At 39.4% G+C, this 22665-nt stretch overlaps 1 protein-coding gene across 20 annotated transcripts in view; it reads left to right on the plus strand.

The window, feature by feature from the left end:
- The window catches only part of ptprm (protein tyrosine phosphatase receptor type M), a 541643-nt gene that overhangs the window by 496044 nt on the left and 22934 nt on the right, over positions 1 to 22665 (plus strand). For all 20 annotated transcript variants that reach the window (XM_062980499.1, XM_062980500.1, XM_062980503.1 and 17 more), the window contains 4 exons: positions 1853 to 1950; positions 19709 to 19825; positions 20137 to 20291; positions 21449 to 21584. In XM_062980499.1, the coding sequence (XP_062836569.1) occupies positions 1853 to 1950; positions 19709 to 19825; positions 20137 to 20291; positions 21449 to 21584 (506 nt within the window). The remainder of the gene's footprint in view (positions 1 to 1852; positions 1951 to 19708; positions 19826 to 20136; positions 20292 to 21448; positions 21585 to 22665) is intronic.

A 22665-nucleotide genomic window follows, 5' to 3' on the forward strand; every position in this document is an offset into this window, starting at 1 on the left:
TTAGAAAAATACATTGTTTGTTTTGAGATGTTAGGTAATATCACTGAAGTTTGGTGCAGATCCATCGTTGGCTAGGTTCAGTGCTGTCTGGATAAGGGTGAACTACAACTCCCAGATTCCCAGGGCAATCACCATAAAACCCTGCCAGTATTCGCAGTTGATCATGTTGGGTCTGTGTGCCAGGAGTAGTCCAGATCCGTCATTGGCTGTGTTCAGGGCTCTCTGGATAAGGGTGAACTACAAGTCCCGGGTCTGAGGTCAATCACCCCCAAACCAGGCCTGTATGCACAGTTGGCCATGTTGGGTCTGTTTGCGAAGTTTGGTCCAGATCTGACGTCAGCTGGGTTCCGTGCTTTCTGGATGCAGGTGAACTATAATTCCCAAAATCAAGGTTCATTCCCACTAACCCCTGCATTATGTTCAATTGGTCATAGTGCTACTCTGTGCCAAGTTTAGTCTCAGTCCATTTTCGCTGGGGTCATAATATCAGGGAAGGTAGTGCAAGTCCCATTATCCATGGCAAGTTTGGTCCAGATCCATCGTTGGTTGGCTTAACAGTGCCCTCTGGGTGTAGGTCAAGCACAACTCTTGTAAATCATGGTGAATTCTCCCCAAACCTCTTGTTCAGTTGCTGATCGATTCCTCTGTTAACTGTGTACCATAGGAAGGGGTAGGAGAGGGTTAAGGTAGAGGCAGTGGGCGGGGTCATGCAAATTAAGGAACCCTGGGATGCCCATTCTGGAGAGAAAACGGAACATCTAGGATGAAATTGTCCCCGCATTAAAGCCTTCACTTGAGTGAGGGTCAGAATGGTATTTGTGGAGGACACTGGCAGGGCTTGCGCTCACTATAACCTGTGAGTCAGTGGAGGGAAGGCTATGGGTGTCTCCTGCTCAGTGGGAACTATAGTTGTTTGTGGAGGCAGGAGGCTGTCTGTGTAGGTGGACATCTCCTCCACATACACACATACACACTTTTCATTTTTATTATGTGTATAGATGTTTGGGCCCATGGTATTCCTATCAGTGAGAGACTTCCAAGGTCACCCTCAGGTCTTGTAGAGCAATGGTTTCCTTGATTGAGTCTATCCACCTATAATGCAGTCCTCCTTTTTTCTATTTCTACTTGTTTTCAAGTATTATGATCTTTTCTAATGCCTCTGTTGTCTCATGATACGGTGAGAACAGAGATGATGCATTTTCTTTATTGATTCCATCCCTATGGATATCATACCATGGGTTGTACGTGTTGTTTTTCATGGACTTTAGAGCACTGGATGTTCCAATCCAATTTTGCAAGAGTACATGAAAGCCAGTCTTGGTTTTTCTGAATTGATTTTCTTACTCTTAGTATAAACTAAATATGGAGATTGTAAAGTTTGTGTGCTTCTGTTGAATCAGTTGTAATTTATGCTACTATTTTATCTTGCCAGGATGATTTCCCCCTTAATATGATTTTAAAATTCAAATAAATAATGCCATTTTCTCCTAATCAAAACTCTGGTGGTTGGCTATGATACTGCCTGTGTAATCTTATACATGTCTGCTCTGATGTATATTGAATAACCTTAATCAGGTCTATTCTAGATATGTGTGTATAAGAATGCTGTTTTCCAACAACCAACTCACCTTCACTCTCAGGAGGAAAAAAGTTGTATTCAAATAAGCTAGCAAGCAACATATTAAATCATCAGTGATTTAGTGACCCTAACTGATAAATCTACAGATGCACAACTGGTCCTCTAAGCACACTTTAGCAGTGTCAAACTTTGAAGGTTCTAACTTTATCAAAGTATAATCTCCCAACACTGAAGGATGCAGAAAATAACCTTTGGATTGATTTCTCGTTTCAGGGCCGATGCAAGAGACAATATACGACTTCTGGAGAATGGTCTGGCATGAAAATACAGCAAGTATAGTCATGGTGACAAATCTTGTGGAAGTGGGAAGGGTAAGAACATCTGAATTTTTATTTTTCACATATATTTCAGAACAGTCATCAGCATAAGGATACTCTAAACGTGCAAAATGTTTGAAGAGTTTTCTATTCTAAACCATAAAAGTACAGTAAATAATGTTTACTTTGAGTGGTTTGTATAATGGTCTCTTCTGAGCTTAAAAAACAACAACATTAGTGCTAATTTACCAGCTTAGTTTTGAGTCATTCACTCCAAGAACAAAGTAAGCTAAAAAGAGCCAGCATAATTCTGTTAGTTAGAGTATAACTCTTGGATTCTGGAGCTCTGAATTCAGATTCTCACCCAAAACTAAGCTACATGAAACATGGAAAATATGTGACTGGATTTCCCAGTGTCTTTTTCTTTTTGTAAAAAACAATCAGATGAGATTAACATATGGGGAAAACGTCCCTTTATTTATTTACTAGCTGTGCCCGGCCACGCGTTGCTGTGGCGTTGTCTGGTGGTGTTGGTGAGAAATTGTTGAGGTAGTGGTGGTAGTCTGTTATATGGTTGTCTTTATGTTTAGTATGCATTTAGTTGTTTGTGTACTGTGAAAGTGGTGAGGATAGAGGGGGGTCTATGTCCCCCTACTGTGTAGTATTGTATAGTATTTATACTTTGTCCATGTGTTGTGAATGCTTGGATTGTGTCCTGCTTCATAGTATAAAGGGTTGGGCTGGATGGCCCTTAGGGGTCTCTCCAAACTCTTGGATTCTATGCTTCTATTATTATTGTTATTATCATCATCATCATCATCATCATCATTATTATGTAGAGGGTGGATGGCCATCTGTCAGGAGTGCTTGGATTGTGTCCTCCTGCATGGTAGAAGGAAGTTGAGCTGGATGATCCTTAGGGGTCACTCCAAACCTTAGGATTGTATGATGATGTTGTGATTATTATTATTATTATTATTATTAGTAGTAGTAGTAGTAGTAGTAGTAGTATTGAGAGGCTGAGTGGCCATCTGTTGGGAGTGCTTGGATTGTGTCCTGCTGCATAGTAGAAAGGGTTGGGCTGGATGGCCCTTAGGGGTCTCTCCAAACTCTTGGATTGGTGGTGTCTGTATTTTATAGGCAATGTGGATCAGGCCTAAGTGAGGCCTAACTTTGCCTGTCCCCTGGGCTGAGTGGGTTGCTAGGAGACCAAGTGGGCAGAGCTTAGCCTTCTAACTGGCAGTAATTGGATAAAAACAATTATTCCTCTCCCTCTAATTAGGACTTTATTTTTCTTCTCTTTTTGTTGTATCAACCTAGAGGCATGGATGAGGGGTTTGCTATCAATTTTCGAGGTTGTGGGGTGTTTAGTTTTGTTGTTTTGTCGGTCGCCAGGATTCCATCACTCTTTTATATATATAGATTTATTTATTTATTTATTTATTTATAATGGAAGTCAACACTCTTAAAATTGCTATTAGCTATAGAGGAATAGTAGTAAAGACCTAGTACATACCTGTAAGCATGGCTCAGTGGTTTATAGATTGGGCTATAATCTTGCAGACCAGGATTTGGACCCAACCCACTGAGTGACACACTCTTCCAGTCTCAGAGGAAGGCAAACCCTTTCTGAACAAATGTTGCCAAGAAAACCCTCTTGGGATTGATTGCCATAGATAAGAAGCAACTTGAAGGCACACAACAACGTGTTATCTAATAGTAATTTTTGAGGAAGCAGTATGCACAAGGAAATCATGATGAACACAAAAGTATGTTATTATTTCAAAAATAATGAAGCAGATTATTTACAGTGTTATTAACTTGCAAAAGTACACAGATTAATACAGGCTGGAAGCTCCTAGTCACCTTTTTCTCCCATACATTAAATAGTTTTCTTCTCCATAAGCTGCACAGCTACCCTGGTGGTTTTTCTGTCACACAGAGCTAGATATTCTTTCTGTGACTTAACCCATCGGCATGCAATTCCTTTCCCTATACCAGGCATGGGCAAACTTCGGCCCTCCAGGTGTTTTGGACATTAACTCTCACAATTCCTAACTGGCTTTTAGTTTGCCCATGCCTGCCCTATAATGATGTACATTCTTTTTTTTTTCTTTTCTTAGTCTGCTTCTCTCCTCTAGTCACCTTTTTTTCCTTTCATCAGCTGTGGCACTCTTTTAGCCTTTCATGCTGCTCACTTTTCTTCTTGTCCTTACTAGACACAGAACCTTGTTCAATTGTGTTGTCTTTCCTTTTCTTCTTTCTCTCTCTGATGAATTTCTGGGTCCCACAGAGCCTGGGGAAATTGATATTTGCTTATTTGCAGCTTATTATATACTAGTGACTGAAAATAGAACTACAGGCTGCAAATAGTTTTAATCTGTGTTAAAACATGTCCTATGTGCATGCCCTTGGGATCCCCTTGCTATATCAATGCAAAGTTTCATCTTGTCTACATTTCATGGACTTGGAGTTATGATTGAGAACGAGACATGTAGAGACTCTTTCCTTCCTTAATATTAAGTTAGCCTATAGAAGCAGATGTTCAGTTTCTCAGACTTTCTCAGTTGTACTATCAACACCTTCAGCGACAGAGCCCTTATTAGCCGATGATGGAAAGGAAAACTGAACATACATTTGGTGCAACTAAAATAATTGTGGTGCATGTTTTTAATTTCTTGGCAATACTTATAGTTTATAATTTCCCTTGAAAAATAAATGTGTGGAGTACAGTGTGTTGAATGTTTTTTCCATATTATGAGCAAACGTGTCATTTACAGTTTTCTTTTACTGTAAATCCAATTTTCATTCTGCGTTTAGAAAGAGGGTTTTGCTCATAGTTTATTGTGCATTTAAATCCTCCTGCCTAGACATCTAAGTGCCTGAGCCTGCTCACAAATCAGGGAACAGGACCACATTTGGACAACAAAGTGGTACGATTTGTGAGTATAATTAAGTGCTGTTGCAAAAGCATAGAGATTGAAGCAATTAGACTGGCTAAAATGGTCAGTTTGGAACCATTTGAGATCCAGCAAATTGACAAATTAAGTTTCCCAGTTTCATTCAAAGTAAAGAAAAAGTTCACCCGAATATTGATATGAAATTTCCCTATATATTTTATTTATTTGATAACTGTCTTCCATAAAATGGGATGTAGTCTGAGAGATGGCTGATTCTGAGAACCTTTTTAGAGAATCGTAGAATAATGAACTCACTGTAGGCTTTGCATCAGTAGCAAAATAGTTGTCTGATTTCTTCACTATGAATCCAGCTCACGGCTTAATAATGAAACATCCGTTATTTACAGAGTCACCTCCTTCCCACATCACCTTCATTGTTGTTGTGTGCCTTCAAGTCATTTTTGACTTATGTCAACCCTATAGCAACCCTATCATAAGGTTTTCTTAGCAAGATTTTCTCAGAAAATCTTGAGAGATTGTGACTTGCCCAAGGTCACTCTGGAGCTTTCCATGGCTGGACACATTAGGCAATTTCTTTAAAGCAAGGATGGGAAATGTATGACCCTTCAGATGTTGTAGGGTTGCAGTTCCTATAATCTCTCACCACCTACAGTGTTGGATAGGGCAGATGGGAATTTCAGTCTCACCACACCAGGATCAGGGCAAAAGATGCATTGATAAATGCAGTGCTGTATACTTGAAAAATAGGGAACATATACATATAGGGAGCACCTTTGTCTATTTCTTGAGTTAACACATTTTAGAACTGTACTACATTTAATTTTGCATTGCAGGACTATACACAGCTAAAGTCTTGGGGCACTAAGTATTGTTGCAAATATTATGTCATCTCAGTCCAGTAAATTGATATTATTTTCTAATTATCCTAATGTCTTTAAGGTATCTGTCCATACTCCTGTAATCGCCAGAATTGTTACAAAACTGTGCCATAGAGCAGTGTTTTTCAATATTTTTCTAACTTTTGTCCCTTTTCAATCTTGTTTCCCTCCTGTGGCCTACACAAGATAATCAAGTACTTATATCATTTAAATAGCTAACTTTCTACCAATAGGAATGGGGGAGGGGGGACCTATGACTCCAGACAGGCCCGTAACCAGGATTTTGATTTGGGAGGGGCTGGGATTTTGGTTTGGGGGAGGGCTGAGTCTGGGTGAGAGAGGATCTACCCTAGCAAACCTTTTGTATCGTTATCCCAATATCCCCATGCATATGGGATATATTGAGCATGGTGATCAGATCATGATATGAATAAACATAACAGTTTAAATAATAAATGTAAGGCTTTATCGCGGACCACTATGAGAATTGGGGGGGGGGGGCTGAAGCCCCTGAAGCGCCCCCCCCCCCCCGGGCTACATGCCTGACTCCAGACTAAAAAACATTGCATAGTTCATGCGGGGAGATGGGGCGGGGTATAAAAATAAAGTTGTTGTTGTTGTTGTTGTTGTTGTTGTTATTATTATTATTATTATTATTATTATTATTATTATTATTATTATGCTTCTCAATATAGATGGTTTTGTGACATAATGTACCAAAATTAATATTGAATGTACATATGTAATGCAAATCTATCTGATTTCTTTCCTTACTCGGAAGTAAAGACAAGGGGTCCCAAACTCTAGGTGAAGATAGCAAGACTTAAATTCTTAACCTTTAGCATGGTATCAGTCTCAATTAGCTCCAATATGCCTACTATTCCCATTGCATTTTGCTGAATTTTTTTGTATATAAGTTTAGAGCATGGGAAGAAGGACTGATTTGGATCAGAGCCAATATAGCATCAGATGGTTAAATTTTCTAACCATCCCAATGCTAGATGCGTAAAGGAAATTGAAGTAAATGTGACATTTACTGTGAACATGTAGTTTACTGGCCAGTGGCTGTGCTGGTTGTGGAATTCTAAGTGTTGTAGTAAAAAAAATGGCAAAAAACCAATTTTTTCCATAGTCTGCTATTTTTAGTGGAGAAGCAATCGACACTGAAATGTTAATTAATGTATAAGCTGTACTTGCGGTTTATTGCTGCCTCAACCTGTCGGACTGTGTTATGCCTCATTTAGTGACTTCGTTAAGGGGTCCTCGTTCTTTTGAGCTTTCTCTGGGTTTTGTTTTTAGTGTCACGTTTTGACAATAGGTCAGATTCCTGCAGGGCCCCTGTTGTACTTTTTGTTGACTCTGTGGGATTTTTTTTCAATCTTTTGGATTCTCTCAGTGCCATTCGGCTGCTACTACTTTTGCCGTTTGATTTACAGATTTGTCTGGAGACCACCTGCCCAAAATGGGAGGAAAATAATCCTGTGTTGGAAGGGTTGCAGGGACTTTTTTCCAGAGGAGAAGAATGCCTCTTTAACATGTTTGCCACATACCTTGTATTTGTCCTTCATGAATTAATCATGAAGTGGGCGTATGTGTGTTTGTTTACCCGGACTGGATAGTCATTAAATTTGTGCTCGGATATAGCTTTTGCCCTGGAGCTCTCTGCATCAGGATGGTTTTAATTGCAGGCAGAGAAGCCACCGGGAGACTTCCTCTCGCGCAGGCACCTGTTACAGATGATTCGGTCCCTCCATTCGCCTCTAGCGGGGCCTGGATACATCTGCCAGCACCTGTCATTATCTGAGGCAGCCTTGTCAAAAACTCGGCATCCTTTAAGCTCTCTTGCGTTGCAGCAAGGGACCCTTGTCAGTTTTCCTGGCACTTGTAGGCCACCGCGCACCTGGTATTTAAATGGCAGCAAAATGTGTTCTGATTGTTTTCCTGCTTTAATGAACCTACCTGAGGGACATTTAGCTCTTTATCTGATAGCATGTTACCAAGTTGCTCACATTTACACTGTTTATGTGAAAAGATAAAAAAGAAGAAGGAAATGGAGAAACAAACAACTCACACACCACATTCCTTGTATTCTTTTGCTATTATACTGATCCATCTGCCATGGGTCCTGTGACAGAAATTGGCAGAAATCCCCCAGGAGTATTTTACTGTAGTAATTTACAGTAATGATTTCTAAGCATATTTTGCCAGCATTGTGAAGACCTCATTAGAATGTGAATGAAATCCAAAAAATGCAAATGGTGTTTTGTTGTCATTTAGAGTAGCCATTACTGAGTTGTCATGAAAAATGATTTGAAAAGTGATATGATGTGATGTAGTAAGATTTTAAATTCTTTAAAAACTTTCCACATGTGGATTTACAATACATCTATGGCTAGATATAAGGAAAATCGGGATCCTGAGGTGAAGTTTACCTCTGTATGCAAATGCCCAAAATGAGAAAAAATAACTACCCTGTTTCCCCTAAAATAAGACATCCCCAGAAAATAAGACCTAGTAGAGGTTTTGCTGAATTGCTAAATATAAGGCCTCCCCCCGAAAGTAAGGCCTGGCAAAGTTTTTGTTTGGAAGCATGCCCAACAAACAGAACACCAAAGCATGCAGGATCGGTAAATGTACCTACCATAGAGTGTTGTACATGGAAGTAATGATAGTAACAAGAAATTCTTGATAGGATTCACAGTTTGTCTGGTTATGCTGGTTTGTGATGACAACTACTGTACAGTATATAATAAATGTTCACTTTTTGTTCAACAATAAATGTGAATTCTTCTTCATGGAAAAATAAGACATCCCCTGAAAATAAGACCTAGAGCATCTTTGGGAGCAAAAATTAATATAAGACACTGTCTTATTTTCGGGGAAACACGGTATATGCAGTTGTACACAAATACAAGGAAACTCCATGACATTATATGGCCCAAATTGCATCAGGCTGGCTTCTCTCTCCGAGTAAATACAAAACTGGCTACTCTTTGCTTCCTGTGCCATCTTTGCTTTGTCTCATTATTAAATTTAGAAGGGAGGGCCAATATGAGATTGGAAGTACTGTAACACGTTAAAATAACATTGTTATTAGTTTTTATTTTTTTAAAACAGACAGGACAAATGGGTTTTTTAAAAAAGCCAAATTTACATTTACTCATCATTTCAGAAATGTTACCATAAATGAGATTTTTGTCCTTGGAAATGAGATTTAAACAATAATTTGAAAGTAATGTATACATTACACTATAATCGATTACACTGACCAACATGCATTTTAATGGCTCAAATGTTAAACTTGTTTCTGGGTATATTTGATCTGCTTATTCAAAAAATGGCACCGGTTTTCCCCTATCCACTCCAATTTTAGAGATGCAGAATATATGCCTTACACCAATGTTTAACTGTTCACCCATAAAGAATCATGGTAACCACATCTAAGAAACTGGAACTGATGTGGCCTGTCCAATGTAATTTTCTGGATCAGCAGTCCAAATAATCCCAGGAACAGGCCTAAAAACCGACACCAAGAAAAAATGTTTGTTGTTAGACTGTGTTATATTGTTAACAAATAATAAAAATTAACTGCTAACTAGTACTGCATTCATTCTTAAACAGGTGATTCCAAGCTTTGCAGTGTTTCTGATTTTCACTGAGACCAGTCTTGTTTACAGGATTTATTCCAGACATACTATTTTTCTGTCTTTCAGCATCATGGGAATGAGTGAATTGATTAAAACTGTCTGAAACCATTGTACACAATTGTTAACCACATGTTATCATCTTAAGAGAAGCATTTAAGTTTAATTATCACTGAATCAAGACCAGTATAATAACAGAAGAACCAATAATACAATCTCTGTTGCACTGGCATCTATTGTGCTGATAGGTAGGCCAGAGTGATGAGATGCATTCCTGCCATGAAATATATGTGCAGCTAGAGATGTTTCCTGCAGTAGTCTCAAACTGCAATCATATGCATACTTACCTGGCAGTAAGCCTCACTAGATGAATTTAGGTTTATGTCTGATTAGACTTGCATAGAATTAAACTACAAGACTGCAGACCTAGATATACGAGGGCTATCCACAAAGTAAATTACGTTTTGGAATTAAAAATTAACAAGGTATAGGAAAAAATATTTATTATATACATTTGAAAGCCACACTGCAATAGTACTTTTAAACATAGTCCTCTTTCAAAATTAAGCATGTTTCATAATGATTAGTGAGTTTTGAAAGTTATTACCCTCAGTGCTTTCCCACTGCCGCCCTGAAGAGTGTGGGACCCACGGTATTGCAATGCGGAAGCTCAGCCAGCTGAAGAATGAATGCAAAAAGAAGGGAGGAGTAAGCAAAACCCCGCTCTCGCTTCTTTTGCAAGATCGCAAGAGAGAATCAAAACATTCCGGCTTCCCTTTCCCTTCCCCTTCCTGAGGAGAAGCTGCCAGGATCAGCCAAGTAGTCTGGAGGAGATCAGCATTGCCTCCGGAGGAGAAGCTGCCAAGAAGCCTTGGCCAATCCTGGCAGCTTCTCCTTGGGAGGCAAGGAAAGCCTGCGCCTGGAAGAGAACTGGCTCTCAACTTATCTATGGGTCATATCAAAACCCATAATTGTGCCCACAAAATCTTCCCTCAACTTATCGAGACCAACTTATACATGAGTATATACAGTAAATACAATGAGACCTCAAAAATATGATTGGATTCCCCTTTTGAAACTGAACCATGGCTTGCTGTCTCAGCAGAGGACACTGCAAGAAAGACTAAACAAAGCTTGGGCTGTATGTGTAGACTAGACTCCCTCCTCTCCACCCCAGCCTCAGCACATATCACTTTGTCAAATGAAAATGGAGGCTAGTACAATAATTTAACAATAAAACTTTTAAACCTCAATTTAATTCTGAAAAAGTAAAGAACCATCAGAATAATCCATGTTATTCTTAAAGTCATTTATCCAAGTGATCACCTCTTTTTTTTAAAAAAATGTAAACAACTGTAGTTTCCCAATAAAAGTGATAGCAGATGTGATAGATTGCTAAAAAGAAGAAGTCTAATGAAATTCATTAATTTAAAATCATCTTTAATCTGGAACATCAGTAAATAAGATCATATGTCTTACCAGTCAAATCAGATTTCTGATTTTCAAACATACAACTAGAAATAACAAGTTGGCTTTGTTCCATCATGCATAACGGGAAAGGAATCCTTGGGGAGAATAATTGGCTGTTATTCTCCAGGAATCTAGACAGACTGCTTTGTAATCATTTAATGAAGATATCCCCAAACCAGCAGTGCTTGGCTCACTGAGTAAGACAGCATAAAAAGGTGAGAACATGGCTTTTTGTCACATGAACCCAAGGTCTGACTAGTTTCCCTTCTTTTAATATAACATTTTCTACAGCTAAGTGATGCTCTATGTATTGAAATCTATAAAGATCCATACTTCAAGTCCCATCAAACTGATTAAAAGTATCTAAAAAAACCTTCCTGGAAATTACTGCACATACAAAGAGGTGAAACTTTTTAAATGCTAAGAGTGGATCACACTTCACAAATGAGTATCTGGTTGTTACCATGTGAGTAGATCACAAATTAGAATCAAGGAAACACACAGTGGCCATCTAGTCCATCCCTACCATGCAAGAACACACAATCAAAACACTCTAAACAGATGGTAATTAAAAACATCCAGAGGAGACTCCACCACACTCCAAGGAAGCACATTCCTGTCAAATAGCTTTATCGCCAGGAAGTTTTTCCTAATTATTAGGTGGAATCTCTTTTCCTGAATTTGAATCCATTGCTCTATGTTCAAGTCTCTGGAGCAGCAGAAAACCAGCCTGCTCCATCTTCATTACATCATCCTTTCAGATGTGTAATCATGGTTATCATGTCACATCTTAACCTACCTAGCTCCTCACATTGTTCCTCATAGATCATGGTTTCCAAACCATTTATCATTTTGGTTGCTCTTCTCTGGACATTTTCCAGCTTCTCAATATCCTCCTTGAATTTTGGCACCCAAAATTGAGCACAGTATCCCAGATGAGCATCTGACCAAAGCAGAATAGAGTTGAACTGTTACTTGCCTAGACACTATACTATTGAACTGCATTGGCTTTTTTAGTTGCTGCATCACATTGTTGACTCATTTTCAGTTTGTGGTCTACTAGGACTCCCAGATTCCTTTCATATGTTCTGTTGTCAGGCGAGATGTCACACATCCTATATCTGTGTATTTCATTTCTTCTCCCTAAGTGTCAAACCTTACTTTTCTCCCTGCTTAAATTCATTTTGTTAGTTTTATCCCAGCTCTTCAATCTCTTAAGGTCATTTTGAATTTTGATCCTGTCCTCTGGGGTATTAACTACCCCTCCTAGTTTAATATAACCTACAAATTGATAAACATGCCCTATGTCATAAGTCATTTATAAAAATGTTGAATAGCAGTGGACTCTCTGGCATCCCACTAGTCACTTTTCTCCAGGATGAAGAAGATCCATTGGTGAGCACTCTTTGAAATTGGCAGGTCAACCAGTTACAAATCCTCCTAAGAGTAGCATTATCTAGCCTATGGAATCATACCCAGTATATCCATAAGTTTACTGACATCAACTTTCTTAAGGTCTGCGCTTAGCAACCCCTTTCTACTATATAACAGACTCCAGGAGAACATACCCATTCCTACGTAATGACACCACCACTTCCACCCCATTAAGCAGATCATCGTTGATTAGGATCAGATCTATAATGGCAGCTTCTGGAAATCTCAGGAATATTTTGATTTCCCCCATGAATTGCTAACTATCCATTGAGGAAGTAATTAGGTCCAGTATTAGGGCTAAACTACATGTGATGCTAAATGTGTCTTTAAGCCTCAAATGCAAATTGGATCATATGTAGAAACCAAGAATTACCAAGGAAATTAGAAAAAGCATGGAGAGAGGATGCATGCTAAGGAAACATCTTTTTATGAAACGGTTATTTCTCATATTTACTTTGGTGCAAATGATTCCCTATGGCCTAGGAAAGACACTGCTATAAAACTATGCCATTCAGTGTAGACAGCACTAAGCCTGATGGATCAATGATCTCTCTCAGCCCTTTCATTTTCCAAGGTATTTTGTTCCTACCCTAATTCTCTTTTTTCAAATAAGGTACATTGGATTGTCGTAAGGGAAAGAGAAAGACGGCATTTTTCCATTTAAGTATTTTTATTTAAAGTACATGTTATATAGACTACCAGTATACATGATGGGAGTCACCATAGGTAGTTTTTTCTTTAGTACATAATTCTAGACATCCTGATAATGAATGTCAAGAATGGTTGTATCCGACAGTTAGAAGACCTATCCATCATATCCATTAATGATGCTTGTTAGCAGAAAACCAGTGTTCTTGAAGATAGGCACCCAAACAGATCCTTGCTAATGACAGTCTTCGGCAGTTATGATTTATTACAAAAGCACCCAACATAGTGACTCAACATAATAGTAAGCATTAAGGATGTGCATCCAGGGAAACCTTGTCCCGTTCTGAGTCCCGGCTTTCGTTGGGGGCCCCGATCCATTTTTTTATAATCCTTCCAAAAATGAGAGGGTTGTTTTTGGTTCTTTTGTTTTGGGGCCCGAAAATCAGACCATTATGCGGTGGGGGGGGGGCTTTCCACACACTGGCTCCCCTTCCCGGCGTGCATTCTTCTTACCTGGCACCTGCTGTTTCTACTCTAGAATATGAGGCACTCAGCTGCAGGTGCACTCCGGGCTTGCCTTCCACACCCCGCCACACTCTCCAAGAGTGCATGTGTGGCAGGGCATGTAGGCAGGCCCGAAGCATGCCTGCAGCCGAGTTCCGAGTCTGCCTGCCTGCCTGCTGCATGCCCCACCACACATATACTCTCTTTCCAAGGCAAGGAGGCAAGCAAGCTTTTGTGTTGAGTAGATTTTCGTGTGAGGAGGAGGCTCCCCGTTTCGTGCTTCTGAAGAAACAAAAGACATGAAAGAAACAGTAGAAACGGTAAGAACTAATTTCACGCACATGCATAGTAAACATAGTCTCTGCAAGCTTTATGGCTCATCAGTTGTACTGACACTGGAAATCAGAGAATGCCATTTAACCACTGTGTCTCATGTACATGTTTATGAGCTTTATCAACAAAATCATGTCAGGCCCAACATCTTTTGGAAATATGGCATGCCCCATCCTTCAATACAATGGGTCTGGAAATGCCACAGCCCAGTTGTCATGTCCTAGTGTGAAAATTACAACTGTACATGTTTAGTTAATATTGAATTTGGTGGTTTCAGATACATTATTTGTACAGCATTCTTTTGCACTATTCAGCTATTTCTGCAATTATAATGTAGTCATTGTTCATAGCCACTTAAAGATAGTTCTGAGATTACACTTTTTGACTACAGATGCCTTTCTGTTACATGATGATCTTTTTCTTTACTTTATAGCACTGTGTGAGTAACCTTGAGCTCAACACAAAAGAGCTACAAAGGTTTCCTGGAAGTCAACAGTATAGTGTAGTACTGTAGACCTAGTTATACAAGTCTGTTTTTGCTCAGAGAGACCTATGGCATTTTTCTGGTTTGTTTCTGAGAGGGGAGAATGCACTTAACTGGTTGGAGGTTATTTATTTCTTCTTACTGCTTTGTTTTTAATTGTGTTTTCAATTGATATAAGATGTTGTCAGTTGTATTAGTTGTGTGTTCATTTCCTTGTGTGCTGTTTTTGGCAGAAAGGCAGCATGTCTATTTGAAAATAAAAGTGGTGCACACATTAGTTATTTGCTTAAAGTTTGGCCGTGCCTTTATCCTAGTATACTTTTAGGGAGATAAATGAGGTGTCAATTGTAAATAAATAATTTATGGTGTTACCATCTCTTCTTAAGAAACTGTTTAACTATTTAAATATAGAATGAGGACACCCATTATTCCCTATAATTGTTTTGGGGAAAAGTCAGACACCTTTAAAGCATTTGCATTGTTTACTAGTACATCATCTCTAGAGGTATCTCTCTGAGGGAACAGCAAAAGCCGCTCCAATGCATTTTTAGCATGCCTTCTTAAAGGAATATTAAACACTTAACAGAAAAGTATGTGAAATATGTGTTCAAATCCAGGAACCAACTTTCTACTGCTGTTACCTCTGTACCTAGCTGTCTCTTCTGGATCCAATAAATAAGTGCCTAGAAGGTTCATTGGTGCCATTCAGGAAAATGGATATACTCAAGTAATCTGTTAATGCATCTCATAGGCATGGCAAAAAGATTAATTTGCCCTGCTTGCCTGGTGCAACCTGCTGCTACAGCCATATTAGACAAACCATTCTGAACTCCTCGCTAGTTTTCTGTGTGACCGAGGTGCTATTGGATATTCAATCCTTCTTCCAAGAAATACTATATGGGCTCCATCATCATCAGTACAAGTGTAATTCTGCATTAAAATTAGCATGTGTAAAACTGCCCAGCCAGTGACCTCATATGCACTATCAATGTCAAGTCTACTATAGATAACCCACAAGTAATTTTAAATGCCCTGTGCAGCTACAAGATTAATTTCGCTGCCAGTTCATATATATCGCTTTCAGCATTAAAGAGGCTTGAATTGCTGTACTGCTCCTGATTGCTAACTACTTCAAGTAGAATCATAGAATTACATAGAAACTTCAAGTATATGACGGACACTTCTCAATTTACTTTTATTACATATGGGTTTGGAAATCATTTATGCTTTACAAGTTCATGAAAAGATAGTATTGGAAAATACTTTATATGTATGGTATAGCAAGTGAGAATGGGCATATGCAAGGCATCCTTCCAGAAGGGATACCATAATCCTCCATTTTCTCTGTGACATAGACCTTCTCCTTCTGGTATTATATATATTTTTGCATCTTAATACATGGCTGTGGCTCTCAGAAAAGCACATATGTTTGAGAGGAGACATGATAGCCATGTATAAATATGTGAGGGAAAGTCATAGGGAGGAGGGAACAAGCTTGTTTTCGGCTGCCCTGGAGACTAGGACGCGGAACAATGGCTTCAAACTACAGGAAAGGAAATTCCACCTGAACATTAGGAAGAACTTCCTCACTGTGAGAGCTGTTCAGCAGTGGAACTCTCTCCCCTGGACTGTGGTGGAGGCTCCTTCTTTGGAGGCTTTTAAGCAGAGACTGGATGGCCATCTGTCGGGGGTGCTTTGAATGAGATTTTCGTGCTTCTTGCAGGAAAATGGCCCTTGAGGTCTCTTCCAACTCTGCGATTCTATGATTCTAAGAGGAACATGACCAGCAACATTGAATCTGCAAGTGACAATCAGGTTTAGGATCCTGATCTACCGACATACTTGCTTTTTTGTCAGTTTTTCCCCCATCATAGCCTGTCTGAAACCATTTAGTTCAATCAACTGCAGCAGCCTTTCCCAGCAGCTGGGGGTCATGAGATTTACAGTCTAGTGCTCCTGGCCTCAGAATTCAGATGGCCCTCAGGAGCAAGCTCCTCTGCCCAAGTATTCTCTCTGGCCTCATGTACACTGCCATATAAAATCCAGATTATCCAGATATTCCAGTTCAAAGCAGATAATCTGGATTATTTGCTTGGAAAATCAGGATTATATGGCAGTGTAGATTCGGCCTCAGTTTTCCTGAAATGCACTCAAAATATGTAATTCTGCCATGTAAGGTTGCCCATTCTTCTCTTAGATATTGCTGGGAACACCCGTTACACCTCCTGTAATGATACCTGTGCCCACTCAAGTAGGCTCAACATTTGAAATTGGAAGCTGGTGATGCATGAACCTATCTGGCAAAGTTTGTAAAACCCTTGGAAATTTAGAAATGTTGTGTGATATGGAAAATATTTCATATATACTCACATACATACATACACACACACACACACATACACAGAATATCACCTGTAAATTAATCTTATATATCTAGCGTTCTGGGTGTAGGTGAATTACAACTCCTATACATTCCCCAGTAGGAGTACTTTGACTTGATGCAGGGTAAACTACAACTTCCACCGTGTGGAGTCAATCCCCAAACTCCTCCAGTAAGTTTAGTTGTTGCTCAGTTCTGCTGTGTTTGTTCTGCAGCCAGATTTGAAAGGGAAGGGCAGTGGGTGGGGTCATGCAAATTCCACACCAACTGAGAACCCTGGGATGCCTGCCTGTGGTGGAGGAAAATGCAAAATCTAGGGTGAAATGGTCCCCAAATGAAAGCATTTCTTGGGTGGTGGGCCGTAATGTTTGGGGAGGACATTGGCAGGGGTTGGGATACATGTTCATGGTGCTCGCTGTAACCGTGATGTCAGTGGAAAAGTCACTCTTGGTGTGGAATTTGCATGACCCCACCCAATGCCCTGCCCAGTGCTGAGGAGTTTGTGGAGGCCGGAGGTGTCTGTGTGAACACATACATGCCACATACATACGGGTTTTCACTTTTATTATGGATATAGATGACTTAAATTCACTTCTGTGGAAAATGTACAGCATTTAAAGTTTAAAAAGTAAATTAGGTCCTGATCAGGGAGAGGAAAATCACTCCAGGGAGTATTACGTATGTCCTTATTAACAGAGTTTGAGAAAGTTGTTTGGACTAAAACTCCCAGAAGCCTCTAGCCAGCATTGCCAGTGACCATGATGGTCAGAATCCTGTGAACTGTAATGTAAGAAGGCAATTTCTGCACATACTGTTGAGCTGTGGACCGCTTTTGCATGCAGAGCACAGACTGGTATTCTTTGATCATTGAAATATACAAATCCCTGCTTCACCTACGCCTCACCCATCACAATGACGGTTTTTTCTAGTTAATAAACCTAGGATGTTTTGTTTTTCAGAAATAAATTAACCTGCTGTAAGTAGAGTAGCACATAAGTTACAAGCAACTGTTCTTCTAAAAACAAGCTGACATCCCCTTGCAGAAAGAAGGGGTTATTGTTGCCTCCAGCTTTTCTCTTACTTATCTTCTGCAAGCCAGATGCTGGATATTCTAGTGATATGTATTGACAAATCCCACAGCATGAAGCCATAAAAGCCTTGTATCTGTGCACCCCAAAGTCTGCAGAGGGGGTAGAGAAATGGCTTTATAAAAAGGAACATATTAGTAAGCCAGAGTGTCTAGACTGCACTGTTGTATGTTTCTTTTTTGAGCCAAGCAATTGAGTTAAATTGTTTAGCCAGCTAAACTGAGCACTGTGGAACATGGCAAGTGCCCATCTCAAAAGGAATTGTGCTAAAGTTAGAAACTTGATTGAGGCCTTGTGCTGCAGCTGTTTCCTTTTTCGTATGTGCCTTGGACCTGGCACGCATCCGACAGGAGAACCGAAACAACAAGCAAAAGGAAATGGGGGGTCGCAAACCCAGCTTTGGTGATTTCTCCCCATTGGGGGATAATGGGAAGTTCGGTTTCTCCTGAACAATGCACAGGAAAAGATATTCTCTGCTGGGGAGAAATTGCTGTTGCAAATAACAGCTCAACAATGGAGACAAAGCTCTGCAAAGCTTTGAGTCGTGAATCTGAACAATGACGTTAGTCTGGATTATCAAGCAGAACAGAAAGACTGATAAACAATGAGCTTCCAAATGTGTTTCTTCTGGTTTTTATTTCCCCTTGCAGAGTTATTTGACATTTTTCTGGAGGGAGTTTCGGGGATTGGCAATGAAATGCCAGACAGAAAGGAGGGGGGGAAAGAAGTTTTCATGGTGCTTATTAATGTTTCCAGTGTCTTGAGTCTGGTGTTCAGATGTATTTGGCCATTTGAAGGTGATAGTGAACATGATGCAGTAAATATGCAGACAGTGTTGCAGTTCACCCAAGGTAGCTTTGAACAGAGATGTAGCTGGAGGTTTTTTATACGCGCGCACACACACACACACACACACCCAAACAGGATTCTTTCAGCCATTCATATCCAAAAACAGCAACTATTCCACTTACAGACATTTTGAGAGCCCTTGTATGGAATTTCATTAAACTCAACTGAACCACTTTTCCGTCATTACCACTAATATGGGAGGAGTTGAAAGGTGAAAAGTCAGTTGTGGGTGTGTGGGTGTGTGTATAATTTGCATATTACATACAGCTCTTTGTCTCTCAAACAAAGCATTTGTATTAAATGTGAAGGGAGGGCTGAACTGGACAGCCTTGTTTCTTGCAGGGCCATTTCGTGTTCACCCACTGGCAATGGGAGAAGAAAGAGAGTGACCTGTTGAACTCAATAAGTGTCCTACTTGATGGAGTACTAGTTTTGCAAAACACATCTTGATTAAAATCTGTATAGATTTTTCATGTTGGAATCATATCATCAAGTTTGGAGGTCTAAAAAAGGGAAGGACTAAGTTTTCTTCGGCTTTTTTTTTTTTGTATTAATGTAAGATGTGCTTCTTAAACCAGCCTGCCCAGTTTCCTAATAGGGGATTAATGGGTTATCCAGTCTTCCTGTGTTTCTGTTTCAGGCACAGAAACAGAATCTTGTCATTCAAATCTCACAACAGCATTTGCTGAATGTTATACTTTCTCTGTGTTTTATTCAAATACATGTCCCCTCCATTTTTATTAGAGTTTCTCGAAAACATTGTTTTCTGTCTTCCATGAGAAGCAACCTGTTTTAGTGTGTCTTTTTCTGGAAAGTGTGAAATGGAAATTCTAACGGCTGGAGGATGTTTTCTTTCTTTTTTTGGTTTTTCTCTCTGGATACTCCATAAAGTTGAGGCAGGGAGTAGTCAGGAAATGAATGGTTATTTTAACTCAGCAATGAATGACATAATGTGATTCATCCACTTTTTTCATATTGTACTGGATTTTTAAAAAAACACCTTTAACTCTCAGGAACCTTATTTGAAAATGGTTAATGCTCTTTAAAACTAATGGTTCATTTCCTTGTGTGGGCAGCATGACTATTTCATGTGCAGTTAGGTTGTATATCACGCATTGCTGCAGAAGTTTTCAGGAATGCTTCAAATTGAAAGATATGTACTTTTTTAATTTTTAAAAGGTCAAGTGCTGTAAATACTGGCCAGATGACACAGAGATATATAAAGACATTAAAGTTACCCTAATAGAAACGGAGCTCCTGGCAGAATATGTGATCCGAACATTTGCAGTAGAAAAGGTGAGTGTTTAAAGACATCGTTTCTCAGAAGGGTTCTAGTTATGTCATTCTTACAGTTGCCACATCTTTAAATTAACCCATTTCTTAAACATCTTTGTGGCTAGTATTCCACTGCCCCCTAATGGTAAGGACACTTTTCCTAGTTATAAATTCCCTTCTTCCTTTTCTATGGCAAAAGAAACAGAAGACAAAGGGGGCAACTTCAGATTGTTATTGTATTTAGAGAGGACAGTGTTAGTTCAAATCTGTTTCATTTTTATTTTAAAATAGTTACTGTTACTTTCCTCTTGCTTTTTATTCATCAAATACAGAGAGGTGCCCACGAAATCCGAGAAATCAGACAGTTTCACTTCACAGGGTGGCCGGATCATGGTGTGCCTTACCATGCAACAGGACTTTTAGGATTTGTTCGCCAAGTCAAATCCAAAAGTCCACCTAATGCTGGCCCATTGGTTGTACACTGCAGGTGAGTGGAATGGGAAAGGGCTGCTGACTTTTTTAATTGAAAGAAGGAGATGGCACAATTTATTCCTTTGAATTCAACACACTTGAGCTAGATGGGTAACAGTGCATGGTATGTCATTTTCTTGATCACTCTAAATCTAGCACCTTAGATGTTGAACTGTAGATCCCATAATCTGTAATTTTTTGCTGAGCAATATAGGTCTGATGAAGAACCACATAGTTTACATCACTATAGCTTACAGCAGGGGTCCTCAGACTAAAACCCGTGGGTTGAATGTGGCCCTCAAAGGTTATTTACATGGCCCCCACTCTAAACATTATTAGGCTTAGGGTCGCCCTAAGTCTGAAACGACTTGAAGGCACACAATAACAACAACCCTAAATAACTTAACTATTTCATCAGCCAAAAGCAGGCCCATACTTCCCATCGAAATACTGGTACATTTATGTTGGTTAAAATTGTTCTTCCTTTTAAATATTGTATTGTTCTTTCATGGTTTTTTGTACTACCAATAAGATACATTCAGGGTGCATATGAATTCGTTCATGTTTTTTTCAAACTATAGTCCAGCCCCCCAACGGTCTGGGGAACCGTGAACTGGCCCTCTGCTTAAAATGTCTAAGGACCCCTGGTTTACAATAATCTGTAGCACGAAATTATGAGATTTACTTTACAAATAGTTCACAAAATATTTTACATGATGAAAATCTATACCAGGGCTTCTTAAACTTTTTCTACTTGTGAATCCTTTCCACCTGAGACCTTTTTTAGTGACCCCAGGTATATAGTTATATAAAATAGGTAAAAGATCAAACCTTTATTGAAAATAAATCAGCATTTGCGAGTCCTGCTAAACAGGCTGATTTTCCTTTTTGCGGAGAACAGCTAAAGCATTATCTGCAGAGTCCACTGTAAACATTGCATCTTGTTGCCAACAGATTTGTGTAAATCTCTAGGCAGGTTTCAGAAATCTTTACTGTTGCCAATTTTTTCATGACCCCAGTGTTGGGCTCAGGGGACTTCATTTGGGATTGGCACTCACAGTTTAAGAAGCTGTGATCTACACAGTGATGTTTAGTGTGGGCAGCCATAGCATGGGCTCTTAATACGTTTTAAGATTCAACTGCAACTATGCTTCAAAATTTGTCTTTTAACAGTGCTGGGGCTGGCCGAACAGGATGCTTCATTGTCATTGACATTATGCTAGACATGGCAGAAAGAGAAGGCGTTGTAGATATATACAACTGTGTCAGAGAGCTTCGTTCTCGAAGAGTTAACATGGTGCAAACTGAGGTATTCCAGTCTTCTACTCATGTTCAAGGTTTCATATTATGTGTAATAAAAATGTATGCTTTTGCTACCACAGGGCAGAATTTAAATTATTTTCGGTTGTATAAGCTTTGTCCCTATAGGGAAGTGCAGAGTCTAGAGGTTCAGTCAAAAAGAGATAGGACATAAATGTCATTAATTAATTAATTAATTAATTAATTAGATTGATCGAAAAGAAGAGATAGATCAAAGACTGACAAACGGGTAGGAAGTATGAAGCAAGGGAATTAAGAGATAGCTGTAGGAGAAGCAGTTAAAGTGCAGCTGAATTTATAGGAGTCTCGCAGCACATTTGAAAGTAGAGATTTCAAGATGGAGATGAGAACAGTTCACTCAGTAGAAGGCAGATGCCCCAGACATAGGCAGCAACATGACAAAAGACATGGAGTTGAATGGACATAGAGAGTACTAAGGAAATAATAATAATAATAATAATAATTATTATTATTATTATTATTATTATTATTTCCTGTGTCATACAATAAAACAAAGACTCTGGCACAAGCCAGTCAAGGTGGTCCCATTGGTGATCAGCACGCTGGGTGCAGTGCCTAAAGACCTTGGCCTGCACTTAAACACAATCAGCGCTGACAAAATTATCCTCTGCCAGCTGCAGAAGGCCACCTTACTGGGATCTGCACGCATTATTCACTGATACATCACGCAGTCCTAGACACTTGGGAAGCGTCCGACGTGTGATACAATACAAGAATGTCTGCTGTGGAGTCATCTTGTTGTGTTTCAAATAATAATAATAATACTTTATTTATATCCCACCCTATCTCCCCGAGGGGACTCCGTGTAACTTGGATTGACAAGGTGAAAACTGAGACAGGAAGGAGAGTGTTCTTCCTTCTGGAACAATAACTTATCTGGCTATTTCATATTTTACACCTGTCTTGTCTGGGTTCTGCATAAATTTATTTTGTTCTACAGCAGTGGTTTTCCACCTGTGGGTCTCCAGATGTTTTGGCCTTCAACTCCCAGAAATCCTAATAGCTGGTAAACTGGCTGGGATTTCTGGGAATTGGAGGACAGAACACCT

This window comes from Anolis carolinensis, chromosome 4 (assembly GCF_035594765.1).
Source record: "Anolis carolinensis isolate JA03-04 chromosome 4, rAnoCar3.1.pri, whole genome shotgun sequence".
Classification (NCBI taxonomy): domain Eukaryota; kingdom Metazoa; phylum Chordata; class Lepidosauria; order Squamata; family Dactyloidae; genus Anolis; species Anolis carolinensis.